The 22,426-nt window shown below is 31.5% G+C and overlaps 2 protein-coding genes across 2 annotated transcripts; both read right to left on the bottom strand.

Annotated features, from left to right (window-relative positions):
* Positions 1-2,482: 2,482 nt before the first annotated feature.
* On the bottom strand, positions 2,483-6,346 carry LOC114425562 (probable serine/threonine-protein kinase At1g01540). Its single transcript, XM_028392505.1, has 7 exons — positions 5,422-6,346; positions 4,045-4,149; positions 3,811-3,933; positions 3,551-3,721; positions 3,276-3,405; positions 2,974-3,183; positions 2,483-2,846 (listed from the first exon to the last, which is right to left on the bottom strand). The coding sequence occupies exons 1-7, from the start codon at positions 6,036-6,038 to the stop codon at positions 2,721-2,723; spliced, it is 1,482 nt and encodes a 493-aa protein (XP_028248306.1). The 5' UTR covers positions 6,039-6,346; the 3' UTR covers positions 2,483-2,720.
* A 6,449-nt stretch (positions 6,347-12,795) lies between these two features.
* Positions 12,796-20,600, bottom strand: LOC114425195 (CAAX prenyl protease 1 homolog). The gene is made up of 14 exons (XM_028392007.1): positions 20,435-20,600; positions 19,069-19,216; positions 18,838-18,922; positions 18,659-18,754; positions 18,403-18,468; positions 18,129-18,227; positions 17,882-17,995; positions 17,220-17,330; positions 15,852-15,914; positions 15,066-15,158; positions 14,688-14,801; positions 13,950-14,021; positions 13,696-13,761; positions 12,796-13,248 (listed from the first exon to the last, which is right to left on the bottom strand). Exons 1-14 carry the CDS (start codon positions 20,463-20,465, stop codon positions 13,132-13,134), a joined length of 1,275 nt encoding a protein of 424 aa, XP_028247808.1. The 5' UTR covers positions 20,466-20,600; the 3' UTR covers positions 12,796-13,131.
* Between the last annotated feature and the right edge of the window lie 1,826 nt (positions 20,601-22,426).

The raw sequence follows: 22,426 nt of genomic DNA, 5'->3' as shown, positions 1-22,426 counted from the left end.
CCGCCCAAAACATTACATCATGAATATGCACGATCTGTTAATAACAAGCACCACATTATTTCTTCATCATGAATATGCACGATCTGATAAGGATGACAACGATCGTGCTTGTTAGAATTCTTCATCTATCTTTTTTTTTTTTTTATCTTCTGAAACACCTAATACTCTCTTCTCTCGCGTCAAACATTATTTCTCGACAATATAAAATCATTAAAAATTATAATATAAATCTATCCATATTATCCCATTCCATTTAGTAAAAACGTTTACAATAAAAATAAATTTTTTTAAAAAATAGTATCCTAAAATGCATTTAATTTTTTCCTTGTTTAATAAATTAAAAGATTTCTAAGATGTTGTAAAAATATTTAAAATTATTACATCTATTATTACCACGTGATTCAACTAAAATACATTTTGAAAAATAGTTAAAAAAAACATTTTCCTTTTTCTTTTGGATATTTGTTTAGAGCATTTTAGTAAAAGAATCTCCTCCCACTTCTAATAGGAAGACATTTTCAAGACAATATGGCAAAATGTTAATTGTACATGACCTAGCAGAAAAGGCAATTCATTAACGATCCATTAAAACATCACATGACATGAGTGCACGCTCCTTCAACCTTACAATGAATGAATTTGTCAGCAAATTGTAGCACTTCAAACAAGGGTTAGCATTTTTTATTTTTTTTGAGGAATAACCAATAAGTTTCAAATGTCTATTCCACTCTGCCCCAAAGAGTATTCACCAAATAATGGTGCTTCTATCTGAACCATGCTACCAATATTTATTAGGAAATTTAGGTTGCCCTTTTGATGCTCGAAAGGTTATGTAAATGATAAGCAAAGCAAGAAAAATCAGAACAGAACAACGAATATACAGGACGAATGAGATTGGGAAATGTCACATGTAAATATAACACAGTATCTTACACATGACTTTCAGGTCAAGAGGATGAGCAAGATTAACAACGTATATCCATTGTTGACTAATTAATGTATAACATTTTGTTTTTATAACAAAAAATATATGTTATTAGTTCATTAATCGGTAATCAACAAACAATTAACATAGCATTTTCAGATATATGAGTGTGTTTGTTATTCGTGTGCTGGTGATTAAAAATTGTTTGCTCCACAGTTCCCTATTACAGTTTCTCATTTGAGTGTACTGAGCCAACATCAAAACAAACAGTATTGCATAAAAGGTTATCAAAGTAAAAGAGGTCTTTTTCTATAAAAAGAAAAAAGTCAATACCAGAGGAGCTTATCCTTATCTATACTGGAAGCATCACGTGGTAAGCATAAAAGGTGGGGTAGTTTAAGCACATTGTCTCACCCCCGACCATTCAATTCCAACATGTTACAAATAGATTATAGGAAGAGAAAGGCTAATAGTAAATACTACTCATTTGAATACACTTTTTTTTTTATTGATTGGGATTTATTAAAAATCACAAAATTATGTGAATCTCATTTCTTATTTAATGCATTTTACTCATGATTTTGTAGTTTCCAATAGATTTAATTAATAATAAAGAACATGTTCAAAAACGTTACTAGCACTCATATATATAAGAATAAGAATATCATTTCACACTGTCTTCTTTGCATTTAGTTCATTCGTTTACACTGTATAAGAATCTCTTATGCTTTAGCTGGGCCTTTTGACAGCTTTGGTGATTCTTAATCAAGCCAACATCAGGCCCCTAATGCATATGATCAAGCTAGGTCTCCAAAGGTTGTAATGGCCTAATCAATTTGTCGATCTGAACTTTGTAGTTTGGTGAAAATTTTGGTCCAAAACAAGGGTAAAGGTAAAAAGTACATGAGGGAACTAATAGAGTAACATGGAAGAGAATCAAGATGTTTGTACCTTTATAAGTGGTTTTTTTATACGACTTGGTGTAATATGTGTAGTATAAGAAACTAACAAAAAATTGATGACTGCAAATATGTAATGATGAATAAGGAGTGTATTAGTTTCTAATCAGTGTAGGCTATTGAGCTTCTATGGACTAAGTTTGAATTAGTTTAGATAGCTAAGACTAAACCAATAGCCAAATCCACGGAAGACTTCCTTGTGCTACTATTTCATTGCCTGCTTGTAGAATGGAGTAATCTATAAGGCAAAATGACAAAAAGTATCTGACAAAATAAGTTGATACTTCATAATGGTTATAGCCGGCAATGAGAACAGGTCCATTTACCACAAGCATCCAACTATGGGGAGTTGGCAATGATGGTGCAATCTAATTGCTTCTTTCTAGATAGCTGGATTGTGGGTCTGTTCAATGAGTTGAGCATATTAAAGTGGGGACACCAATTTTACACTCAAAACGCTAAGCAATCCAATCATCTTATGAAGGACCATGATAATTACTAAAATCCAAAATGTATGAGCCTAAGGAAACTTGCTCAATTTTATTTAAGGGGGTACCCTTTTTCTTTAATGCTTATCTAACATTGTCCTTTAAACAGATAGCCATAAATATTTTTATTTTATAATAACGAATCAGAAAAGAAACTATAGATAGTTAAGAAACTACAGTGGAAAACTATATAATAAAGAACAAAAAAGCACGTAGTGGAATAATATATAATAAAAAAACAAAAAAGAAACTACTTTCATTTTTAAAAATTAACTTAGACACAAGAATTGGAAAACTGATAGAGACCAAAAACTAAGCACGTAGTTCTATTAAATTATCAGCTTGTAATCATCTCCATCTAGTACTAGCATCTTCACTTTTATCAATGACACCTCCACCTGTTCTCTTATCTAAATTTGAGTCCTTGTGCTCACTTTGATAGGAACGGGAAGACTCTCCCTCAGTTCTTTGTTCCTATAGATAGGAAAGAAGAAAAAAAAAGTTTAAGTGAGTATCACATCATAGCAATGTTGAAAGACATTGATTGCTTTTATTCCAATCAAGTTATAATGTAAAATTTAAGAAGGTAAAAAGAACATACAGTATGGAATAACAGGTCGTCTGCCTCAAGCATGTGTATCACATGTCCCATTTTTGGCCTCTTTGTTGCATCAGGATCAACACACCGAAGAGCAATCAACAAAGCACGTTTAAGAGCCTTTGAAAATGGCATCTCAGGGAGCTTAGGATCAACTACTTCCTCGGATTTTCGATTCCCAACCATAGTCTTCAACCATTCTATTAAATTAACCTGTAATTGTTCCAACATGCATAGTTAGCCCAAAAAAGAGAGAAGATAGCATAAATGTTAACTATGGTCTTTTATTGGTGAGGGCCTCTAACCTCTCCTTGCGGTCTACTATAATCAACAGGACTTCTTCCGGTGATTATCTCCATGATAAGTATCCCAAAGCTATAAATATCACTCTTCTCAGTCAGCATTCCAGTGCATGCATATTCTGGTGCAACATAACTACAGAAAAAGAAAAAAGGAGAGAATCAATATCTTTTGACCTTTAAACATTAGGGACCACTTACACATTGCAATCATACAGGAACTTGAACTAATTATAATTTGGTAAGAGAGATAGGAGAATGCTTAGCTTAATCATACTAACCCAAATGTCCCCATCACTCGAGTTGTGACGTAACTATTCTCAGAACACAAAAGCTTAGCAAGTCCAAAATCGGAAACCTTGGAGTTCCATTGGCGATCAATAAGTATGTTACTTGATTTCACATCTCGGTGGACAACTTTCGGTTCAAGACCCTCATGAAGATAGGCCAATCTGAAAAGATAAACAAAAAGCACAGTTATCAAAACAATCAAGCATCATCAGAGATTTTAATGTATGAAGATTAATCACAAATACGGTACCCTCTTGCAGTTCCCAATATAATGTTCATCCGTATGTTCCATGTCAAAGGGCTTACAGCTCCAACGTCCCCATGCAGCCATTGCTCTAGATTGCCATTGTCTACATACTCATACACAAGCATCCTGTGAAAACAGTACCACACTTCAGATCTCACATCATGTCAAACCAAACAAAATTGATAGCATCAATTTTTTTTTTTCTATTTAGTTTTTAAGAGAAGAAGATATCAATACCTGTAGGCTCCCTCAACACAGTATCCAAGCAGCCTAACAAGATTTTTGTGTCGCACTCGACCAATTGCTTCTACCTCTATTTTAAATTCTTTCTCAGCTTGTCCCCTGAAAAGAAGTTAAACATGAAGTATTTATTTCACTGAGAAAGACAAATACAAGACCAGGACCACGAAAACTTCACTAGATAGCAACATGTAATAATCAAATAAGAGGAAGTGATAGAAAAATCAAATGATATAAATAAGAGTGAAAAACTCCTGATAAATGAAACATTATCAATTCAGTAGAATAGGAACAAGGAGATAAAAAAAATGATTCTTTTCTTCACACGAGTGACTCACTTAAAGGATAACTTCTAACAATATCAGACAAGGATAACACACCAAAAAAAAAATTTAAAAGCAGAAATACTATTTAAAGTAAAAGAAGCAAACAGTACCCTACAACAAAAAGCTGATATCACAGCAAAGGATAAATACGGTTGGTTGCCACCAGGACAATCATTGAAGAGAATAACGAACATGTCTAAATCATTTCAACTATAATAGAGGCAACTGAATATTTATAACTAGTATTTCAAGCAAAAGTTTACTAAACTTGTTTGCCTACCAAATAGGACACGACAAAAAACAAATCATTTGCTTTGTCCTTCCCCAGATTCACAATATCAACGGGCAACACAAGGTCAAAAAATCATAAATGAATTTTTCATCATCTGTGAACCAAGTTAAGAAAAGCCAGCTCATACAAGGTTGAAATTGCATCTCATCCATGAGAAAGAAATATTCGAACACTCATCACACAACATCAATAACAGAAAAGGATACACACTAAACAGAAAAAGTTATAAATAATACACAAATAACTTAGACAGTTCATTTTTTTTTAGAGATGTTTGAAGAAGACCACTCAAAAATCCAAACAAAGCATCAAACTTGCAACAAAGACTAATTGAAAAGGAATGGTAGTACAGCTAACTTGTTACAATAAATAATACATACACTCATAATATAATGTCTTTTACAGTGTCATCATATATGGTATTCTGGTTGTTTTTCATAATTATTACCTTAAAAGTCACGCCAACAATGATTCTTGATTGGTTTACGGTATAAAAACTGAGTTTAATTTCTATAAATTATTGGTTATATTGTCAACCAATCAGAAATCATTGTTGATTTATAAGATATTTATTATAAAATTCAACAAACTTATTATACATAACATACACATTGTAATGAATGACAATATCTCAAAGTATACACAATTTACTCAAACTCTTGGTGCATGCATATTAAACTCAATTTGTCATCACTAAATTCATGTGAAAACCAAGCATATTAAGAGAAAATTGCAAAGAAAAAAAAAAAGGCATACTTGTTATTCAAGAGGTTCTTGACAGCAATTTTGGTACCATCATTGAGTACTCCATGATAGACAATTCCGTAGCCACCTTCACCAACCACATTTTCAGGGCTCAATCCTCCAGTGGCATCCTCAAGCTCCCTCAGAGTGTACCATCTCCCCCATCCGAGATGTGAAACCTCAGGCCCAAGCCCAGGCCCAGACCCAAGCCCAGGCCCACCAACACTCCCACTTCCAAAAGACGACGTCGTTTCACACCCACTCCCCACCGTCACCTTACTCTCCTCGCTCGAAACCCCATCGCACTGCACCACCACCCGGTGCTCCGTCTTCTTCCCCATCTCCACGTGGATCTCCGGCGCCACCGGCCGGAGCATGTGGGGCCCGGGAAGGTGCACGATCGTGTGGATGTCCTTCGCCGCGTCGGCGTCTCCGGTGACCTTGTAGCCGGGGACGGCGACGGAGCGGCGGCGGTTCCGGCGAGAGACGAGGCAGAGGGAGAGGAGGAAGAGCGTGAAGACGATGAAGACTCCAATGAGGATTCCGATCACGACCCAGAGACGGAGGCCGAAGATCGAAGTGTGCTTGGAGAGTTGCGTGTTCATGAAAGCTCCGTCGAAGATTGACATTGCTGCGGGAAAAAAAAGAGGGTAATGGTACGCCGGAAAAGTGAGAAAGGAGTGAACTTTCCGGCACGCGGCGAGGTTCTAGAAAGTGGGTCGCATTTGTTTCGCCGGGGAATTGAGAAAAGGAATGGACTTTCCCGGCACCGTTTGTGAATGGAGTTGAAGAAGAAAGAGAAGAGAATTGTGGAGAGTGAGATCAATGGGAAATTGAGCACTATGTAAGAGAGAGAGAGAGGCCAGCAAAGAGTGTTGAGGAAAGTCTGCCTCTTGCTTCTGTATCCTGTTTCGTTTCTCATACAATAATACTCAACAACAGATAAGAGGAACGTTTTATTCTTTTCCTATTTTTTTTAATAATATTGCATTAAAAAAATTAAGAGAATAAGTATACATAACACTTTATTCATTTTAGCAAATCGGGGAACTAGTCAGAAAGTGGCAAAATGCTATAATAAGAACACTTGAAATCAAGGTAGGATTTTATTGTTCTTCGAAGAAGAATTTTATTCCAAGATGTATGAAATCAAATAAGAGAATTAGTTGAGTGTGAAATAAAAAGTTTTAAATTAAGAATAATTTTATTTAACTCAAATATAATTATATCTCATAAAAGATACATATAATTTTAAATATAAAAAATTTATTAAATAGTAAATATTCTAAATACATTAAATTATTAAATTGTTTTTTAGTTTCACATATCCTATTTAGAGTAATTGATAATGTTGATGTAATCATGTAAGAATATGTTGTGTTCAAAAATAATTTATTTAATGAATAAAATTATATATTGTAAAATTATTTTGATTCATAGACAATTATACACCGTAAACGAAGATTAATCTTTTAATTAGTAGATTGAAAGACATTTGTAATATTTGACCTACCAAAAAAAATATCATATTTAGATTAAGTCAAATAAATTTACCTTGAATTAGTATTCAAAAAATTTCTAAGCATATATATATATATATATATGTGTGTGTGTGTTATTTTTATAATAATCAATCAATTTCCTCATCAATTATACTAAAAATGGTTTTATTAATTGATTGTATAAAAACTTTTATATTTAAAATGAATGTCTATCAATATTTTAACTTAAAACTATTAATTAAATTAGTACAACTTTCTACTAGTTCATTTACCCACGTGGATATATTAATTATGAAATATTTATAATATTTCATTAAGTATTTTAAATTATTTGTATAAAAATCTATAAAAAAAAGTTTAATATTGACGTACCCATAATGTAAAATAAGTTTATACACTTTCAGAATATTTAATATTTTTTCTAAGAAATAATAGTAAATGATATTTATATACTTATTATAATAAATATTTTGTAGTCTAACATTTTTAATAAGAGTCTTCTTTGACATCATCCGTAAAATCATGCAAGACGTAAACATGTCGACATGGGGAAGAAGGCTCCAACAAAATGACAAAGCCAAAAAAAAGAAGCTTCACGAAAATGAAACAAACAGAAACATTAACGTTCAAAATTGTGAAATCCGAACTACGGCAATGTGCCACATTGACTCAGCTTCAGGTATCTAATTCAGCACTATTGACTACTTTTTTTTTTTGCCAGAGACTTATTATTACTTGAAAAGAAAAAAGAGAAAATTAAGACAAATGCCTTTTTATCATATTTATTTTAAATTCAGCCAATTTTACGTGGGTCTTTTTAAAGAGAAAATAATGTATGCACCATTACCAATATGTAAATGATTTTTGTACTCTCTAACAATCACATTATGTCTTCTAAAAAAAGCAATCACAATATGTTATCTATAATAAATTTATTTATTTTTACAATAAATATTATAAAAGTCATATTAATCCTATTTTCTTATCATTTGACACGGTAAAATGTCTTACTATTGTGCATAAAAGTTCAGTTCTAAGCATACATTTTTTTCTCAACTAAAAAATGTTAGTGTATTAAGTGGCGGATGCACTTGCATGGCTATGGGCTAATTACCCCCACAAGTAATTTTTTTTTATTTAATAGAATAAAAAAATTTCCTCATAAAAAAATAAATCTTACTCTCACAAAAAAAAATTTCTGGATCTGTCACTTGTATTCTATTCAACATACTAACTTGATAAGAAAAACTATGCAACATACTAATCTTTCAGTTTCTGTACAAAAAAATATACTAGTCTTTCAGTTTTATATCATTAATTGCAAATATCTATCACAGGAAAAAATAATCGAACATTTATTGACCAAAAAAAAAAGAAGAAAAAAACTTTTTGTTGGGATTCATTTTAACGGGGTAGGTGGATGGGACATTGTACCTTAATTAATTGGAGCAGATTTCAGCTATATCATGTAACACAAAAATCTTTGTATTGATCCTTGCTTAGAGATGACACTTCAACTATCTTAAGACCAAATGTGTAAGATATTTTCATAATGTTTGCTCCTCTTGAGGCGTCTCATAAATAAAGTGATGCAACCAAAAACCCAAAAACATCGATCAGAAAATTATGTTTCTTTGATTTGGAATGGTTTTATTTAGCATATATATGTTTTCGTGGTCATTATTATAAATATGAATTCACAAACATACTTAAGAAATTAATATTCATTAACCTTCTTTTTTTTTTGCTCAGAAAATATATACCATATACATATTACATATAGTATCCACCACAAGAAACTACATACACATGGCCTAAATTTTACAATAAGAATATATCATGTTACTTTTATTTTCACATGGTTTGTGTTAAATTTTACAAGTCACACATAATAGTAATATACAGTATAATTAAATTATATATATATATATATATATATATATATATATATATTGTATATTTCTATTCGTGTATATTTATAAAGTACATTTTATTATTAAATATAACATGTTATAAGGATATTTTATATCAATCATGTATACTAATTTTATTTTAATAATTTGTAGGTCATATTTATCAACTTTATTGGTTATTAATTTTGTTAGAGAATTTGATTGATTATTTTTTATGGAATATCCTCTCTCAATCTTGTTTTTTAATTCACAAAGTTTGAGAATTCAAAATTCAATTTCACTTTGATAAATGTAAGGATGTAATGTTCCATGCATATAAAAGAATTATTATATGTGTTTAAATTAACATTGTAGTAAGAAATAATGAATTATAATTTTATGATAAAGGTAAAATAATAAATAGTTGTTTCTGCTTTATATAATATTACCATGATTTGACGGGGCAATTGATTTTTTATGTTATTTAAACCAATTATTAATTCAATGATAAAAAAAAATTGAACTTGTACTTGTGTACGTGATCAGATACATGAATTATAAGCTTCTTCCCCTATGCAATTACTGGAAAACGTGGAAAATTTGTTACAGTAGGAAAAGGATAATCAGAGTATGACTTAGCCAATACGAATAACAGTTTTGGAGTTTTCTTTTCGGTTAAGAATGCATGATTGAATCAAGAAATTAAATATTCACCATATGAAAACAACGTTAACTTATTATTATAATTATACAAGGTGGAAGGAAAAAAGAAAAGAAAAGAAGCGCATAATATAATGATTGTAAAAACTTGTTCTCCTGGCACCACAAAATAGAAAGCATCCAAGAATCTTTAGAATCTAAATAATTAAATATTTGAGTGTAGTGTATCCTGACAAAGCCACAAAAATGTACTAAAATAAAGCACTTAGACAGCATAATGCACCATGCGATTTTGAAAAAACCATTTTGTTTGTAGTTTTGTCTTGTGACAGTTGGCCTTTCTTAAAGAACATGGTACCTGAGTCTTGCAATATTGTTCACTCTTATATTATATACATGTGGTTATCTCTAAATTATGACTTTGATAATAATTTGTTGGATAGAAAGCATGAGGGTTTTAAGCCGTTGAACTTTTAACTGTTGCAACTATGTATATTATTCATATAATTGACTTGAGTGCCTCACTAAAGTTTGATGCATTGGATTGGTGGAAAATATAATAGCTAGGGAAGAAAAATACAAGGGGAGTAGGAAGGACATAAGTGGGGTAGGTCCTTTTGGATTGAATTTGTGAAACATTAAAACACAAAGTACATTGTAGAACTTATGGAATTAAAAGGGAAGTAGATAGGAGGTTGAGTGCTTATGGATTAGGAAAATAAAAAAGGACGTTGAGTTCTTTAGTTATGGACCACAGAAGGGAATTTCCAATGGGACAAGGAGAGCTACATTCTCACGATTAGAGAGAGAGAGAGAAAATTGTACTCTTGATAATTATTTTTTAGATTTAACTCTTTTAAAATAAGTGAAGTGGATTTTAGAAAGTGCTTTGATAAATTAAATCATGATTAAATTATAATTTTTTTAATTTTTTTTATATATTTACATGATTTTTTTATAGAACATAATTTCAAGTATTTAATACAGTTGTGTAAAATTTTCTTGGATTAATGACTGTCCACCATTATGAGTTGAATTAATTTTTAATTCAATGGATTAAGAGATATTCATAATCTTTAACCTAAGAGAAAAAATAGCATCATTATCTAATCTTTTCTATAATTATTTATAATAGTTATATACTCAATACTCAAACTACATATTTTTGAAATAACTTATTTTAATTTACCCACATGTTTGTTTATCTTTAAAGAAAGCAGAGAAAAAGATGATTTTTGTTACATTATATTTTTATTTAAATGTTTTATGCAAACTAATGATGTACCGTGCCTCTGTTAATTATTGGATATAATTTTGAAGTGAGGAACTTAATTTGAGCAATTGAAAAGATAAGAATTATAATGTGAGAAATTAAAATTAGATTATGCAAATTAATGATGCACCGTGCCTCTGTTAATTATTGAATAGAATTTTGAAGCGAGAAACTGAATTTGAGCAATTGGAAAGATAAGAATTATAACGTGAGCAATTAAAAATAGAAAGATCAAAGTTGTTCGTGAATCAAACAATAGATGCCAGAAACACAATCAAATCTTTATATACTTTATCCTCAAAGTATAGTTCTTTATTTTAGAAGAGTTGGATCCTTTTTCTTCTTCTATGTGAACAAAATATTATCCTCGTGTCTTTTACCTCTTATCTCCTTTCCCAAATTTTGTTTGGCTAATTACATTCTCACTCTCAAGATTAAACAATTTTTTATTGGATGTCTTTTCCTATTTTAGTCTTGTACATATTTTCTATAGTTTATATAACAATATGACACTCATATCCTTTCTGTTAATACAAATCTCACGGATTTCTTATAAAGTTGATACCCTTGCTTAAGATTTAAGAACTTTAACAATTTTATTTTACTTTAATAATAGGATTCTTAAGCATTTAAAACGGACCTTACGTCGTTGTATTTTTTTGGTTAATTTTGACAAGAAAAAATAGTTGAAGTTAAGAATTCATATATTATATAATAACCGATTTTACACTTGATATACATTTCAACAAATTCTAATGAAAGATACCCATAACGAGAAGTTATTATTTCTAAGAATTCGTACAAGAAAATTTAATGCCTATCTTACTAATATTAATAACTTTATTATCGTAACAGATATGTTATTATAATATCTACAATTAAAATTAATTTAAATACATATCTTGGTTACGTTTAAAAATTAAATATAGTCAATTCTATTAAAATCGATTCACATAATATTAAACAAATAAGAAAGTGTTGAAGAATCCCCGTGATAGGCACGAAAGAGCACGTTTGACTAATATTAATAACTTCATTACTGTTTTTATTATAATATCTAGAATTAAATTATTTTAAATACATATCTTAACTACGTTCAAAATGTTAATAATGTAAATTCTATTAAAATCGGTTCAACGTAATCTCAAACGAATAAGAAAGTGTTAAAGAATCCTCGTGATATACACGATAACACGAAAGAGCACAGCGACCAACAAATTCAGTCCAAGTAAAATAGTTGGCTGGAGAAAATTATATTACAACTTGATAATTTTCCATGTTTGAATAGATTAATATAGACGTTTAAAAAAATATAATACACAGGAAATCATTTACTTCACTTTTAAATTTAAAAACATATAGTAAGAATTGTTACAATTGTCTCCGTTAAAAGACATTTAAATTACATAACTTTTAATTTTAAAAATTACATATTTTTAGAAGATAAAATAAAACAAAAACACCCTCTTAATAATGGTGAGACTCCAAACGCTTTTTTTTTCCTCTGTTTCGAGGTCTCTTTAATTTAAGAATAGATCTATTTCATTTTTTTTTACTTGTAATTATAAAAACACTTATCTTATTTACTTTATTTTATATTTTTAAAACGGTAAAAAAAAAACTCTTGTTTTAATTGTCAATATTTCTTGCATATTTAAACTAGAAACTTCACCAAAAAAAGAGTAGAAAATAAAAAAAATACTTTCACAAACTAAACGATTCCAAAAACACAAATGAAAGTTTCATTTAATTTCTAAAGCCTCAAAGTTGGGAGTAGATATTCAAAATTAGTTATCAATATTTTTTAAAATTAAATTATCAATAATTCTAAAGTTGCAAAGAGATTGGAAAAAAAAAGTTTTTAAAGGCGTACTAGTACTAAATACACTTAACACTAATACCTCATGAGAAGGAAGAGTAATTTTTTAAAATATAGAAATAACTATATAATTTTTTTTATCCATAAATGACTTGTGTAATCTAAACATTCATATATTAAGATGAACTTTTAATAGTCATTTATGGATAAAAAAATTACTTTGTAATTTAAACATTCATCTATGAAGAGAAAGAGAATGTATTTTACTCTTAATCCCAAAAGGTCAACATTTTTTAAATGTAGTATGAAAGAAAGAAGATCGACAAAAACAAAAGTGGGACATAAACCAAAGCAGAGTAATAAAATGCCATCTAGAGATACGTAAAACTACGTTTTTGCTTTGTCCCAATTAGTCTTCACTATCGTAATCTTATCTTCCTGGACCAAAACACGATCACTGAAACCTAAGCTACATAAACATGTCACCTTTTGAGATATTACAGCTATTGCAGCACTAAATCATAGCAAGTTAGGGTATAGCCAATTTTTGCAGCTCTTCATCTTTAAGTTACTTGCTTAGTCTTCCTTCTTATCCGGTTCGTCCAGCACAGCCAATCTTTCAACAAGGGGAGGATGAGAATAGTGATAAGCAGAGTACCAAGGATCTGTATTCATAGCTGACAGATTCTCCTCCTGAAAATGCAGATATAGAGCATTTTACTTCCCATCACCAGAAACAAAATCTACTTGCACAAAATGACATGAGGAAGAATAAAAAGTGAAAATTGAAAATACATCCACAAAGCAACCAAGAATCAGTGATCTCGCCAAAATTTGCATCGATGTAGTTAGATAAAAGTATGACCCTACTAGACAAACTTTTCAATAAGAAGTTACAGGAGAAAAAAAATAAAAAAGCAAAATATATTCGTGCATCTCTGCTTTTAGAGAAAAAAATAGGTACGAGAGCTTCTTTAAAAATTTAAATGCATAAGTTGATATTAACACGTGGAAGAAATTTATTTCATTTTACCTTTTAATTTTCTTCTACTATAAGCATTTACTGTGAAATTTATTCAAATAAGGCCTATGTCAAACCAGGAAAATAATAGTATGCAAGCACAGATAATAAAATGTCACCTGTAGTTTCACAAGACCACCGCGTAATCCAGATGCATATCCAAGCTTCTTGGCAAAGCCATCAGCCTGCATAGGATGACAAACATAAACAAAGTCAAAAGGACAGGTGTTCTCAGTTGTAGTTAAAAAGGGTAGGTGAAAATGGCAATGTATTTGGACTGAATAATTTGTAAACAAAATACATTGCTATTTTCCACTAATCCATCTTCACACTTCAACAAAGAGAGATGAAAGGAGAAGAAAAGGAAAGTAACCTGAAATTCAAATGATCGGCTGACTAGGTTCAGACCAAAGCTGACCAATTGCTGAAGTGGGATTACAGTATGCTGCAAATAAATCCAGGTGAAAAGGATATTAAGTGCTTTGTAAATAAAATCTTCCAAGGAACTATGAAAAAGAATAATGGCATGGAGGCTCAAAATTTGGACTTGTGCAAACTACCCAAATATCACTCCTAGTGACGTCATGACAGTAGTGTTTTAAGGCACCCAATAGCAAAGATCAAATTTAAAGAAGTCAAATAAACCTCTTATTTTTTACCAGTAGAAGGGGATATCTGAGAAGGTAAAGCTAAATGAGTTTAAAAGTTAGTAACTAAACAAGGTTCCCAAAAGCACAATCCCGGATGTTTCCAATGGGCATAGCATTTGCTATGTAGGTTTGTATAGTGCAACAGACTATGCCCCTTGCATGAACATTTTGAGATGTTTGAATGACCAATGCAATGATACAAAGCTCTAAAATTAAAACAATTGAACAGGAGAATAGAAGTCAAAACCATTCAATTCAGCTAATGAGAAGGTACGGGGAAGGGTCATTTACGCACCCTTATCCTTGCATATACAAAGAGGTTGTTTCCATATTCAAACCCATGACCAACCAGTCATCAAGGCACAACTCAGAAACATTCCCATGCAGCAAGATGTACATCCAATAGAAATCAAGCAAACATTTTTTTATTTAGATGGAAAGACCATAATTTTGAAAAGTACCTGAAATATGATGAGCCCAATGAGGACTGGCTGCGTATCAAACCCAAAGCTTCGATACAGATCAGCTGAATTTCGCACTAGTGTATATCCTCCAAATTGTAGAAGTGTAAGAATCTACAACAATATATCAAAGCATTACAAATAATCTCATAGTCAAATATTGCAATGCCTTTTTCCGTTAAACATTTAATTATAATTGAATGTAACTATGAGGTATTGTTTACAGAGTTACATCATCAAATGCAATGGTAATAAGTTCTCAGTGATGTCATGCTTGATGCCTTCACAAAGTGAACCACAAATATTCCATTATCATGAATAATCAATATAGAGGCAATCTAGCATTCACTTTCAGTTCAGGAATGCTATTGCACAAACCTGCATAGCAACAAATGTGTACACAGTATGGTTGAGCTTCCAGTGTCCCAACTCATGGGCAATAACAGCAACAATTTCCTCATCGTCTTTGCACTGTATAACATCATTTGATAAGAGTAAGGATCAGTCATAACTAAAACACATTTCTCAAATTGAGTATTTGATATGGACACTCTGACACTCACCATAAACTACTAATATATTCTTGCTCATTCAATATTCATGATTCAATTGAGGTAATAATGATTAATTTCATCTCCTCTTCAGGTACACGTTATCTATCCCTCTTGTAATTATTACTAGTTGTTATAAACATGGTATAATTGTACATCAATTTGTTTCTTAATTTTCCATCAATTGGTATCAGAGTTTGGGTTGATGCATGTTATGCCAGTATTTTAAACTTTAAAGAGAAGCAGCACATATATGAAATGATAAAAAATATATCCGAAAGTAATAGGCAAGGCAACCATTACATGGGATATTCATTAATTCAGTAAAAGTTAAACGTGGAACAACAAATTCAGTCACCTCAATCAATTTGAACATAAGCTTCGACTACAAACCAACCCTAGTCTAGTCTTCAAAATAGAAATTTTACAATGTATGTAGCATCTCGTTGAATGAAAGCTGGGAGAGGGAGAATAGTACAAACATTTGCAAATATTCACTTGAGAGTATAATGAATTTTACAGAAATAAAGCTCTTCTAAAAGGCTAAAACACAAGAACTGTATATCAACCTAAAAGACAAAATAAATCTCTACAGTTAGTAGTAATTCCTAACCTGTTGAATTAATGTGTCATAAAGGACAATCCTCTTGTTCTTGAAGAATCCATACATATAGGCCTGCAATATATATAGATAAATTATTTCAAGCAACTTTACAAACTGGAGATAAAAATGACATATGAAAGACTATTTTCTATACTTTCTTTTTTTAAGACATAAGAAATTTCAAATAAAGAAAAGTTTTGCAAATGTCAAAGAGTGATCACATATCCAACTAAATATTACTACCTCCGGTCCTATATATAAGCAATACAATACAAATCAAGATCAAGGAAAGTGGTGGTCACATTTAATACTACCATATATTTAAATTTTATTCCAAAAGTGCCCTTAAGTTTAAATGTTGTAAGTGATGGTCTCATTTAATGTTAATACTCATAGTCCAATGAGTGGGTGTCTAGTAAATAGAGTTAGCAATAAATTAAGATATAAAAGACATTTAAATCTGAATAAGTTTGAAAACTGATCATTGTTGCTTATAATTAGAACCAAAGAAAAATACCATTTGTTACTTATATATAGGACCAGAAGTAGTGCAAGACACAAAAATAAACAGCAGCCCTAATAAGCCATCTTCATGAGTTTTTTAAAGACAATATACCCTAAGCAACTCAATATTGAAAAACCACAAGCTATGTAAACCACTCCATAACAGAGTGACGTCAAAAGCAATCCTATAATTCCATCAACAAAAGCATGACAAAATTTGAGCATGTAATTTAAATTAAAAAAAAAAAATCCTACAAGTACATGACTCCCTGCTGTATACGTGCTTTGTGTTCTGTAATCTATTCCACTGCTATTCAGCTTTGATCGATCAACACCAATATAAAAGTCGTTTAAAAGAAAATATGCATTTGACTATAAGGATGTCCATATCCCCTTTTAAATTTGGGCTGAAAGGGAAGGAGCAGTCTTCAAAACAATGCCATACCATAAAATTTATCAAAACAGTTTGTTATGTATTACTATTAACCAACATAGATAAATCTGTGACTGTGAGGATACATGACTGCTAAAGTATAATCATCTCAAGGGATTAAAATAAAAGATAAATGACAGCTAGGCTTTTAACACCTAGGCCAATAAAAGAAAACGAACACAAAACAGAAGAAAATTAAGAGGGGTTAGCATTTCCTAAAAAATCACTGTTATGGTTAGTGACAAAATTCTATAGATTTGAATCCTCAGCATGCGTGCAGATAGGGGAGAAAGAAACCATCTCAAGATTTACTAAATCTCAAAGGAGGGGGAATAATAAAGAATACAAATAAAGTTAATCTATTTGAGAGTAAAATATGCATAGTAGCATGAAGGGTAACTGTATTGGATTTGAATTTACAGGAGATTGATATTCCTTACATTGCTGTGACTTGATCTTGTGGATCCATCGACAACAAATAGTTTCTTTAACGGATAGTTGAGGGAGGAAGCAAGTTTCTCGATTTTCTCCCTGAGTTGACCATCTGGAAGCTAGTTATCAAGTATATCATGAGCGCAAAGATAAAGAATTAAAGTGTAGCCCAAAAAAGCAGGAAAAATTACTCTGATCTCCCCTTCGATTTGCACTAATTACTACTACACCCATCCAACCCAACCCCGTTAATTTGCTAATTATGTTTACAGCTTTAACCCAGCAGTTATTGATCTGTTAAAGCATTAACATAAAAACAAACATGTGACTTTTTATTTTTTTTTTTCTAGTTTTTCCAAAATTAAAAACACAACAAGACTATTGTTCCCTTCCTCTGGGATGCTTCTCCCAAAACCAAGACAGACTGTTCCTCATCCAAGCCAAGCTCTAAATCATCCCATCCTCACACCACCACTGCCTGCACCAACCTCTACCAACTTGAGTACTTGACCTCTCCTGAAACCTCCTTGTCAGCCCCATACCCAACAGAGGAGAGTCTAAGTGTAATTAGTGCTAACCTTGGAAGAATTCAATGTAATTATCCCAAAACTAAAATAAAAAAATATGGTATATGTATTTTTTTTAAAATATCAAGTTAAGAAATTCTTACTGGAGTGAACTTATTGAAGAGTGGAGCTATTAGTACTGGATAAAGGGTCATCATCACAATAGAAAGACCAAACGTAAAAACCCAAAGATAGATGGCCAAGTATGGACCTCCTTTCTGCCAAAATTCACATGAACATTAAAATAGAAAATCAAAACCAAAAATAACTCTAAATCAAGAACAGCTAGGAAATCCAAATATCAAGCTAAGTTTTAAAGTGATAGTTATTTTAAATAGCAGAAGATTTTACCTGTACTATTACAATGATTGCAGCCACAATAGGTGGACCAATTATTACAGAAAGGAAAATTCCTTTAAGCATGTCCCTAAAGAATAACCATGGTGTTTGCTGTATAATAGAAGATAAAAACATAAGGATAGTAGGACACAAATATACGAATTTTACAACAGCAAAACTTATCAATATTACAAAAATGAGATGTCAAATCAAACTAAAATGGTGTGAACTAAAAACATGGATGAAATAACAGATAGATGGTTGAATTTGATGGAAGAATATGAACCTTATTAAAACCATGACGGGCCTCAATCACAAAAGTTGAGTACAGAGAAAAGGGCAAATCTGTTATCTGCACAATAGGTAGTCATGCACAATAAAGTTTATTAAAATGTAGATATTAGATTGATAATTCAAATGCACAGTTATCAGAAGCACCAAAAAGCTAGCACTATCATTATCTGCCAAAACCCAAAAAGTAATAAAAAAGAAAAAAATATTCCAAAAAATAAAACTTCAGCATTACTATGTCAGAAGCATACCTGTGACCAAATCATCAGCCCTGCTAAGAAGGCAAGGGTATGCAGTATTTCATTCTCAGCATTGAAACCAGCTATTGTCATAAAATCTCCTGATTTCTGTAATCAATAGACATCAAATAGCAATTTTACAATTGGCAAAGAAGGGTTTGTACATCATAAATACCACACCAAAATCTCACCTTCCAAAACCAGGGCAATACCCCAAAGTACAAAATTGTAGAGTCTGTCACTATTGTCACAAACTCGTGAACAAAATGGAAGTGGCTGAACAACAAAAAAGGAATTTGTAAAAATGCTAACAAGATACAATAACAGAAATACACAATTATGAAAAAAATATACCAGAAGCAACCTTGAGAATAAGATAGCATCATCCAATGAAAGAAATTCACATATATTCAGGAACAAACCTTTTATCAAGACTATAGGCTCTAGATTTCTCAAATTTCTCTTGGCTGATAACACCTTCTAAAGTCTTTGGAAGAGTAGGAAGTTTGAGGGCCCTATGTTGTCGCACATCCAAGTAAGTTTCAAAAATGTACATTAATATCATAAATCCTGAAAATAGATCAGAAGAAAACATGGAACAGTTAAATCCTATATTTTATTTTCAAATTTTCAGGGGCTAAATCTCAGCAACAGTGAGTATTAAGATGCATCGAGATTTGGGTTTCAGTTTATCAGTTTCACTTTTGCCTCTGTGTAGGCAGACCTATAGTTTGCCACATATAGATCAAACCCAACCCTAGTGGGATAAGGCTTTGTTGTTGTTGTCTGTTTTTCTCCCTAATTTATACATATGCATTTAGTTACAACAGTTTACTACTTCAACAACATACAAAAGTTTCCACAATAAAAGAGCTGCGTGACATCATGAATCACTGCCAAACATGTTCCATTACATCCATCCAATTTGACATACTTATGAAGTTGTTCATACTACCAAACACACCACGTCATTGAGGCAAGCCAGCTATGTTTTAATAAACATCCGAGTGAAGAACCAACACAAGATCAAGCAACTAATAAACCTAGCTTAAACACCCCCGAATTGTATAGGCATAAAAACATTCATGTTTTTTAATCCTAAGTTATCTACACCACATACAACCAAATAATTGTAGTTCAACAAGATACAAAAGATCAAGCAATTAATATTCCAACCAGTGACATCTCAGATGCTGCTACAATCGCATCAGGCCACAACACATCCATGACCACCACCACAACAACAAAGCCCTATGTGAGGTCAGCTACATGGATAACAACGCAATTTAAAATTCTACTGAGTTACAACTCTAGGTTTCTTCTTCTCAAGCTATAATTAACTAGAAAAGAAAGAGAAAGACCCTGCCTATTAACATTACTTTTATATTCCCTACACTGGTAGATGGTCAGAAACCAAAGGGGTTTCCATTTTCAAAGAAAACTCCATGCCTAAAACAACAAGAACACAAAATGCATATTGTTCAATGGCAATGTCAATGCAAGCAAAAAAGGGGACTCAAAATCCTCAATTGAATAACCACGGCACTTTCAATTAACGCGTCACCGAAGTCCAATAAAAGGGTCGAATTACACGATAAACTCAAAAACTAGCAAATTCATTAGGAACCCAAATTACTAGGGGGAGAAAAAGATAAAAACTTTCTTTACAGTAACATGACCCAGTAGCCGAAAGATCTGATTTTTAAGTGTGGAAAAGAATAGAAAGGAGAAAAGGGGGAGGGGAATTGCAAAAGGGGGCAATAGAGAGAGAGAGAAGAAAGAGCTCACCGACAACGGCTTCCATGTAGGGAAACGCCATGGCTGAGACACACGCTGATGAACCGAACGAGAAACGAAGAGTGAGAAATCAGAAACAGAGTGAGGGTGAGATCATTGGGTTTTATATTGAGAGATTGGATTTGTTTAAACCCCAATGTTTAGGACAACTCAAAATTTTAGGTATTATTTATAACAATTAGTTCAGAACCATGCGTCTCCACGTAAAATTAGATGTATGATATAATTATATACATTTAAGTGTGATGCTGTAGAACATAGTAAATTAAAACTAAAATTAATATAAAATTATCAAAAAATGTAAAATTAAAACCTCTAAAATGAAAACACAAAATATAATATTTCATATGTCACTAAATATTTATGAACTAAGCAACTGAGTTGAGAATCAATTGTAATTATACATAATATAGTTTATCATTTAAAGTTGTTGTAAAAACTATAAAAATAAAAGATAAGTCATCCTTTAAAAGAAATAAATGGAAATTGAATGTAAAAAAATTGAAATACACAATATATTTTATATAATAAACTGTTTATCTACATGATAATAAGTTTAAAAAAAGATTCATAATAGAAGCATTCTTAACATTATCGTTGAACATGTATCAGTAGTTGTCTATTAGCTTTTTATTTTCTATTAATTGTTTGACCAAGTTTTTATGTTAGTGGTTTGATATTATTTCTTTTTTTTTTTTGCAATAAATTTGTATTTAAATAGATGATCATTCAATAAAAAAAGTGTGCATTCATCTCCCTTAATTTTGTGAGTTAATTTTACAATAAATTGGTATCTAGAACCTTCTTCTTAAGGACCTTGAGTGAAACCCATCACAAAAAGAGGCTTAAACACCTTGCTTTAATTCATCTCATAAATGGATTCTAAAACACCATACACAACACTAGTACCACCTGTGTTTGATGAAGACAAATGAAAGTCAAATGATTTTTGGGAAGTTGTTGAGGAAGACTACGAAGTTCTTCCCTTACCAACTAATCCAATAATAGCTCAGACAAAAAAATCAAAAATAAAGGAAAGCAAGAAAGTCAAAGGCAAGAGCTACTTTATTTGTTGTTGTCTCAAAAAGAAATTTTCACTAGAATTATGACCATCAAATCAGCATATGAAATCTGGAGTTTCTTCTAGAATGAATACGAAGGAGATGAAAGGATTAAAGGAATGCAAGCCCTACATCTAGTTAGAGAATTTGAGATGTAGAAAATGAAAGAGTCTAAAACAATTAAAGAGTATGCTAACAAGCTTCTTAGCATTACTAACAAAGTAAGATTGCTTGGTTCTAATTTTTTCGACTCAAGAATAGTTGAGAAAATATTAGTGACTGTTCCTGAAAGATTTGAGGCTACTATTACATCCTTGGAGAATATTAAAGATTCGTCAAAACTTACCTTGACAGAACTTGTAAATGCTTTACAAGCCCAAGAGCAAAAAAGAAAAATAAGGGTTGAGGGTTTTGTGGAAGGAGCATTGCAAGCTAAGTTGCAAACTAACTAAGGAGAAAAAAGCAAGTGGAAGAAATATAAGAAGAAAATTTTCAACACCCAAGAAGTAGCAGCTAACACTAGCAACCATAATGAAGACAACAAAGAATTTCCTCCTTGTAAGCACTGTGACAAAATGAGTCATCCTCCTTTCAAATGCTAAAGAAGACGTGATGTTAAGTGTGAAAAGTGCAACAATTTGGGGCCTCATGTGAGAATTTACAAAAGCAATTTTCAACAAAAGAACGTGGTTGAAGCTGCATATCAACGAGAAGAGCAGCAATTATTTGTAGCAACATGTTTTACAAGCAACAACCCAAGTGAATGTTGGCTAGTGGATAATGGTTGTACCAACCACATGACACATGATCAAGAGCTTTTAAGAGAATTTGACAAATCACAGGTATCAAAAATTAGAATTGGCAATGGTGATCTTATCACTGTTGAAGGAAAGGGAGTTGTAGCCATTGAAAGTTGTGCATG

The sequence above is a fragment of the Glycine soja genome, chromosome 9 (genome assembly GCF_004193775.1).
Source record: "Glycine soja cultivar W05 chromosome 9, ASM419377v2, whole genome shotgun sequence".
Classification (NCBI taxonomy): Eukaryota; Viridiplantae; Streptophyta; class Magnoliopsida; order Fabales; family Fabaceae; genus Glycine; species Glycine soja.
This window is presented reverse-complemented; position numbering and strand designations above follow the sequence as displayed.